This window comes from Quercus lobata, chromosome 9 (assembly GCF_001633185.2).
Source record: "Quercus lobata isolate SW786 chromosome 9, ValleyOak3.0 Primary Assembly, whole genome shotgun sequence".
Taxonomy (NCBI): Eukaryota; Viridiplantae; Streptophyta; class Magnoliopsida; order Fagales; family Fagaceae; genus Quercus; species Quercus lobata.
The window spans coordinates 17834598-17842565 of record NC_044912.1 but is presented as its reverse complement, the minus strand read 5'-3'; the positions used below and the strand labels follow the sequence as shown (position 1 = coordinate 17842565).

At 34.5% G+C, this 7968-nt stretch overlaps 1 protein-coding gene across 1 annotated transcript; it reads right to left on the bottom strand.

The window, feature by feature from the left end:
- Positions 1-1007: 1007 nt before the first annotated feature.
- On the bottom strand, positions 1008-5652 carry LOC115959412 (protein NETWORKED 2B-like). The gene is made up of 2 exons (XM_031077780.1): positions 5432-5652; positions 1008-4619 (listed from the first exon to the last, which is right to left on the bottom strand). The coding sequence occupies exons 1-2, from the start codon at positions 5523-5525 to the stop codon at positions 1186-1188; spliced, it is 3528 nt and encodes a 1175-aa protein (XP_030933640.1). The 5' UTR covers positions 5526-5652; the 3' UTR covers positions 1008-1185.
- Positions 5653-7968: the final 2316 nt, after the last annotated feature.

Sequence of the window (7968 nt, the reverse complement as noted above, 5' to 3'; positions counted from 1 at the left end):
CATTCTGTAATGAGTAAAGATTTTTAGATATCAAATAGCAAAGTACATGCCAAGATAATCTGGTTACAGTAAAGTTAAAAACAGATTTAAAATTGTAGATATGTATGAGACACATTCACGAGTGTGAAAATAGTAAAGCCAAAGTATCAAATTAGCATAAATTATGAATGCTTAGATCTATTTTTTAACAATTTATGTTCAAAATAAACGGCTTTTCAAAATAAATTATGATATTTCCTAGAGTGTGTGCTGCTTAACAATGATATGATCTTCATAAAAGAGACTAGGTATAAATAAGTGAGCAATCAAACTTTAATGTATATCTCAAATTGAAATAGAGTGTCAACCACAATTGATAATAGATTATAAAATTAATTTTTAAAATTGTAACTTTCTTATATGTTTTTATTCTTTATCAAATGAGTTATCTAATAAGTCATTTGTAATTTTTTTTTTTTTGGAATGTTGATATTGTGTAAAAATAAAACTTGTATGTTTGTTTTACTTATCTTTGTGTTGTTTTGTTTTAGATAGCAATGTTAGGATTTGTATAATTTTAAAATTATTGAATAAATATTAATAAGTTTAACTGAGTTTATTTTTGATATAAGTAGTGAATGCAAAATAATGCATTTTACATCAAGTAATATGTTGCATAACTATCCAAATGGCAAATATATATTGTTTTCTTTATTAAAAAAAAAAAAAAAAAAAATTCATGTGAAAAATACGGGTCAACCCAACCCAACCCGACCCGACCCGCAACTCGATTGACCCGAACCGACCCGACCCGCCCGTTTTGCCATGTCTAAATATAAAGGGATTTGGCCAGTATTAGCAGACTTGAATTTGCCAAATGCATATTTACGGCTTTCTTGTACGAATATATATGTGTGGAAATCCATGGGAAGATAAATGCATTACCATACAGAAATGAAGACATGAAAAGTTTTTCGTTTCACTGAAATGAAATACGAGAAATGAAGATTGAAATAAAGGGTGGGATGATCCCTATTAAATCATCTATTTTTACAACAAACACAATGTAGGGCAACAATAACCTCTCTTCAATTTCTATCTGCAAAGGTTATCTAAGACAATCAGAATGAAGAGAAAAGATTCCAGACAATGATTCTTGATACACTAAAAAGTGAATAAAACAAAGAAAAGTAGAGAGAGGCTAATCTACTTTGTAACTCCAGCTGCCATATCACTGTATTGTTTCTGCAATGCTGGAGTAACACATGAGAAGATTGATGGCTTTTGCTTCTTCGACTTAGCCCCAAATAAAAAAGACCTTAAGGGAATTCGAGCCCGATTTGTTATGTACTTCTTTAACCCAAGTTCCTCATCCAGTTGTGTCAGCATCTTCTCAACATCAACCTTCAGTGATTTCACACGATTGAGCCCTGCATGAAGTTCCTCAAAAATCTTATTGTTCTCCTGTTTCATGTTGAGGATCTCACCTTGAAACTTTGCAGCCTGATATTTACAAAGATCTGTCTTATCTGCTTTGGAATCTGTATTGGATATTGTTGATATCTCAGCTTGAATGATGCATAAGGATGAGAATCTATTCTGTAGGTCATCTTTCAGTACTGCATTATGTTCCAACCATAGTGATAGTTCAGTTTGTATCTCTCTCAGGTGTCTGTATATTGGTCTGGCATCTGATTGTAAAGAATGTTTTTTACCACTTCCTTCATGCTGTTTATTTTTTAGTTTCTGGTACTCTTCACGCAAATCTTGGATTGAAGATTGGAACTTTTGTAACTGTTGAACTGAAGAGCTAATCCTCAACCAGAATTCCAGGTTTTCCTCCAACAGATCATCAATGTCTGAGCGAATTTTTTCTTCAATAGCTAAAGTAGCATTTTGTTTCGTTATATGATTTAGCCTCCTCATCTTATTTTTGTCATTCTCTAGTAATAATTTCAAGTTTCCATGTGATTTTTCATTTGTTTCTGTGGAATTAGGATATAGTTCACCAAAGAAATCAGCAAGTAAATATTGGTCCGAACCATTTTTAGAGACCTGGGGGCCCAGAGATGTTTGAGGCATGTTCTGTTGTATGTATTTAATTTCTGGTGTAGTGTAAGGACCTACTGTTGGGCGGCCTAATTTCTGTTGTAAAGATTGGATCACCTCATCTTTCGAGGTAATAGCACTCTTCATTTCTCTTACCTGCATTGCCAGTTCAAAGATGCTATCCCGGTTTTTCTGCTCCACTTCACTGAGCGTGTTCCTTACTGACTTATAATTAGTAAAAACTGTAGTTAACTCCTCTAGCAGAATCTTTTCTCTGTCCTCTAACCCCTTTACAAAAAGTGATTTCCAGATTGGTTGATCTTCTTCCTCCTTGGCCTCTGAATCATGTGGCTTAACGTCAAGATTCCCATCTACCGTCTCAGGTAAATCTTGCTTCTCATCTTTTTCCTGCTGTATTGGTTCCTGAGTTTTTCCTTTTTCAGGCATCAAACTGAGGTCATTGCTGGAGTTAGGCTGGGTTTCTCTTTCAACTTCAATGGAATTATTGAGTGCTAGAGTGTCATCATCATTCTTCTCTGCCTTTTCTGCCATCACATCCTTTGAGATTATTGATTCATAAGGAGCCATCATATCACTTTCTTGAGTTTTTTCTTTTTCAGGCATCAAACTGAGGTCATTGCTTGAGTTAGGCCGGTTTTCTCCTTCAACTTCACCGGAATTATTGAGTGCTAGAGTGTCATCATCATTCTTCTCTGCCTTTTCTGCCATCACATCCTTTGAGATTATTGATTCATAAGGAGCCATCATATCACTTTCTTGAGTTTTTTCTTTTTCAGGCATCAAACTGAGGTCATTGCTTGAGTTTGGCTGGTTTTCTCCTTCAACTCCAATGGAATTATTGAGTGCTAGAGTGTCATCTTCATTCTTCTCTACCTTTTCTGCCATCACATCCTTTGAGATAATTGATTCATAAGGAGCCATCTTATCACTTTCTTGAGTTTTTTCTTTTTCAGGCATCAAACTGAGGTCATTGCTTGAGTTAGGCTGGTTTTCTCCTTCAACTTCAACGGAATTATTGAGTGCTAGAGTGTCATCATCATTCTTTTCTGCCTTTTCTGCCATCACATCCTTTGAGATAGTTGATCCATAAGGAGCGATCTTATCACTTTCTTCATCCAAGTTCTCTTCTGCTTTGGCATCAGGAACAGCTCTCACTTTGTCGACCATGACTGTATCCTCAACCTCCTCATCCTGCTTCACACTCTGCAAGTTCCCAGAAAGATGATCAAGGTTACAACTTGCTTCTGTGGAATGTGTTTGGAGGTTATTATTTTGGTCTGTCAAACATTGGATCTGATTTTTCATTCTCAGCACCTCCTCCTCTAACTCTTTTATCCTGTTACTCATTATGTCCGAACTTTGCATCAGAGTCTTCTTGGCCTCTTCCAAGCTTCTAATGTGTGCATGAAGTTCATCTGTTTCTGACCTTAGTCTATTCACCAAAACAACCTGAGAAGAGACAGAAGTTTCAAGAGCAACAACATGAGTTACAAGTTGATCAATATTCTCTGCCAGTTCCATCACAGTGAGAGAGGTGTTTGAATTCACATCAGCTAGTTTCACAATCTTATCATGTTTCTCTTGTTCTAAGTCCTTCAATTCCAATCTCATGCTCTCCCGCCGATTTGTTTGTTTTGAAAGAATATCATGTCTCTCTTGTTCCTCATCAATTATCTCTTGGTCTAAGTCCTTCAATTCAGGTCTCATGCTCTCCTGCCAATTCATTTGTTTCGAAAGAATTTCACCTTTAAGGGTCCCAAACTTCTCATGGGCTTTCTTAATCCTTTGGTGCTCTGCGTTTGCATCCTCCACTGATTTCTCATGTTTCTCTTGCAACATAACTAAAGTCTGTTGGCATGATTTTAGAGCACTGGTAGCCATCAAACTTCGCGCTTCATCATCTTCAATAACATTGTTTATGCCAAACTCATCTTGTAAGCTGCAAACTCTTTTATGTGTTTCAGTGATTTGGTTTTCAAATTCCCAGTACTTTTCATATCCACGTTCATACAACCTTTGTGCAAATTCCATTTCAGTTTGTAGTGCCAAAATTTCTTTCTGAAGCTTATCAATCTCTTTTAATGCCTCAGCTTTGCTCAGTCCTGAAGTTTGAATAACAGCAGCTTTAGCAGAACTAGAGGTCCTCATGGGTGGACCTTTCCTTGAGATCGACATAGATAAGCTCCTGAAATCTTTAGTTGGAATCTTGGGGACTTTTGGGATACTTGAATGAGGGACAGCCTTATCAACCATGTCCAAATTGTTTGGATCATTAAAAGAAGTGGATGTTCCAGGGAGATTTTCTTCTTCTTCATCATCATCATCATCATCATCACCTATTGCATACTCAACCCGCTCAGGAAAAACGGTAGCAATGGTGTGGTTGGCACTTTGTAGCTCTGTTGATAGGCGATCATATCTCTCTGCCAAAGCCCGGTATGCCCGAAATGATTCTTCCACGAAGCCTACAAGTTCCGGCCTCTTCCTGTAGTACATTTCTGCCCTCTGTGCAAAGGAGTCCCCTTCCTGGTCAATGATTTTGAGAGTGTTTTTCACCCTCTCCTCCATATCTGTTAATTTGAAAATGCATGTCAATAGCTAGTGGTTACAATAGTCTCTCAAAATATAAATGTGTAACTGTTCTTATTCAAGTAAAATCTACATTACCCAACTTGGAAATTCAAAGACAAATTTGAAAGCAATGAAACCATTCAACAATCTTTCTTGCAAAAGCAAAAATAAGTTTAGAAGAAATGTTTATATCCCTTTGAATGATAATGGTACCACCGTACGTACCTGAAGGTATTGCAGATTGCAGTTGACATAATATTATTATATTTTTCATGCCAATTTCAAGTTATAATTGATCTTAAATTATTATGTCATGGTGATCCTTTGAGTTACAATGTTCTAGGTGTAGGCTTTCAGAAAATGGATCAATGGAATCTATATAAATGGATACCAATGAAGAACAAATGAACGTAATTCCATGAAAGTTAATGTAAAATTATTCAATGCATGCAGTGTATAACACGTTACTCTTACGTAAAGATGAACCCCACATTTATATGAGATGAAGGTATAATTTACTCTTACGTAAAGATGAACCCCACATTTATATGAGATGAAGGTATAATTTACGCATGTAGTCAACCGTTTTCTAACACGGTTAAAAGGATAAGTTGAGAAAATTAAAATAGACTCGAAGTGCAAAGGCAGAACCAAATAAGAGTCAAACCAAACCAACGTAAAAGTGCAATGTTCTACATTGAAATAACGTGTTAATATGAGAACTAAGAAATATCCCCCCATCAAAAAATAAAAACTGAGAAACCCCCAGATTGGTATTAATTAATAAAAACCAAACGTGCATTGTATATACCTCGGAGGTTTTGGTCCAGCCATTTTGACTGCTTTGTCCTGATGTGGCTAGCCCACCACCATGAATATGCATTGCTTGCTGCTCTCTGCAACATTCTCTCTTCTTTTTCTTTTTCAGAGAAAAGCCAAAGACAAGCAACCCATCAAGGAAAAAACTTTGATGGTGAAGGTGAAGGTGAAAGGAAGGAAGAGATGGCAAAAGAGAAAAGCAGCTAGGTGCAATGCCTGATTATGGAACCAGGCATGGAGAGGAGGATACTTCGCCACAGGTATAGGTGATAGATCATATGAAATTGAAAGCTAATTTTGGAGGCCTTAAAAGTTCAATGCGCATAAAAAGTTCATTAATCGGCTAAGTGCACAATATTTTTACAACAAATCTTAGGTGGCGGTTGTTATTAGTTCTAATCTGAATCTACATTTGAAAATAACAACTTGGCACATGGTAGTTTTAGTTTTTTTTTTTTGAATGACACATAGTATTTGTTGTGTTAGTATTGTGAAAATGTTGTGGACATAACAATCAACATAATAATTATTTTTCATTTTCAAAAAAAAAAAAAACATAATAATTATTTTTTGTTTAAATATGTTATTTAATAATTATAGTGATTATTAATAGGCATTTGTTAGGGGAGTACTCCTTTTGATAAGGATGAATGATTTTTTTTTTCTTTTATTTGAAGAAAACAGATGTGCCAAAATAATAATTGAGAGTTTAAATATAGGATGGAACTTAAATTTAATTAAAATAATAATTTGTAAAATTGTGAGATTTTAAAATCTTTTATTATAGGTCAACTAAAAATAAAATTGCTTCAATCTTATATATATTATAGATTATAGATGTCTCTGTTTGGTTTTTTTTTTTTTGGGGATCGATTACTACTTTTTTGACCATCTATTAAGTTGTAACACATCATTTTTAACATGGTCCTGATATTGTTTTCAACCCCCATGAACTGGAATTGTTGCTAGCAAAGAATGAAATATTGCTGCTATGGTTAGAAATACTCTTGAGTGTATTACAACTGGAATATCTGGTCTATAACAACATGTGCCTTAGGATTGGAATGTGTGACCTGGTGGATTGTGCCAATATTGTAAGAGTCTACATTGTTGTGAGTTGTGTTTCCTTCTAAATTTAGTGTGTTGTATTAGTTTTCTTCTATTGGAAGATTTGCTGAAAATTAATAAAAATAAATTCTATCTTAAAATTTGCATTTTAAAAATATTGTAAAAAGTTAATTCAAACTTACCTTTAAAAACCCACCTTACAATCACCAAGTAGCCTTGTTAAAATGAGAGCCCAACAACCACTTGCCTATCACTTTGGGCCCGCAGAGATGGCCAAGTCTTAACAAAAGGTATTAACTTTTGAGTCCAAAAAAATGGACCCAAAACAACCTTGTTAATGTAGGTATCGTATTTGACCTTTGTTAAAAACTAGCATGCAACATGTGCACGAGATTTGTTAAATGTTATTAATATTATTATTTTTTAAAATTGAAAAAAAAAAAAATGAAGTACGGTTGAATTGAAGTAGTTTAATCAGTGTCTTCTTTTGGTAAAAAGATTTGATTCATGTTTTGAGTTTTCGGAGACTATTTCTTATTCTATTAACAATTGTAATGTGTTATGATTTAAAATGGAATAGAATTTAGTGTTTTCTTAGAGACTTTTGTCACTTGAAAGAGGTAAGAGGTGGAGAAATATTAGGTGTTTGTGTTTGATGGGAAGATGGACAACCTTTGTAGATAAGTAGAGAGGAAGGTAAAAAAATAAATAAATAAAACTCTTTAGAGACCAACGGTATGAGACAGAGAGAGAATTTGGAAGTTTTTAGGAATTGTGGATTAAAACTATGGATAATCTCTTAGGATTTTGAACCCAATAAATTACTTGACTCTAAAAATAAAAAATTAAATAGATACATGATGCAAAATTGAGAATCTAATTAGATTTTCTTCCAATTTTGGCTTAATATATATATATATATATATATATATATATAATACAGACAGTGTTACCACTGCACAAATGAAAATTCTTGTGGAGTGGGGTCAAGGGCTGCGGATTTGTATTCTTCTTGCAGACCCTTATTAAACCGTGATGTTCATACTATTGCATTATAATTGGAAAGAAGAACCAACGATCAAGTGGCTGATTAATTTAACCAAGGAAGCTAGTAGGAAAAACATGCATTTGCCAGCTTTAATTCACACCCTTTTATGTCTTTGTTTTAATACTGAGCTTAGACTACCTTTTGCTCAGTCTCTATGGACATTGACTTTTTTGTGTTTCCATTCATTGCATTCACTTTCACCCAGAAACAAAATTGAAATGAACAATTTGTTTTGTGATGTAACCCCATTACGCCCGACTTAATTGACTGAATCAAGATCGTGCACCTTCATTTTTCACCATCAAAGAATTTTGAACACCTGGACCAAGTATCTCAAGCGAAAAACATTTATTATGTTAAGCTTGAAGATTGGTGCAAAAAAGCTACTTCAACAGCTTATTATTGCTGACTGA

Excerpts from the sequence above, each read along its gene's own strand:
- LOC115959412 (XM_031077780.1), bottom strand. The coding sequence starts at position 5,525 with ATGTTGCAGAGAGCAGCAAGCAATGCATATTCATGGTGGTGGGCTAGC. Across the intron at positions 4,620-5,431 it reads GCTGGACCAAAACCTCCGAG|ATATGGAGGAGAGGGTGAAA; the intron begins GTATATACAATG and ends TCAAATTAACAG.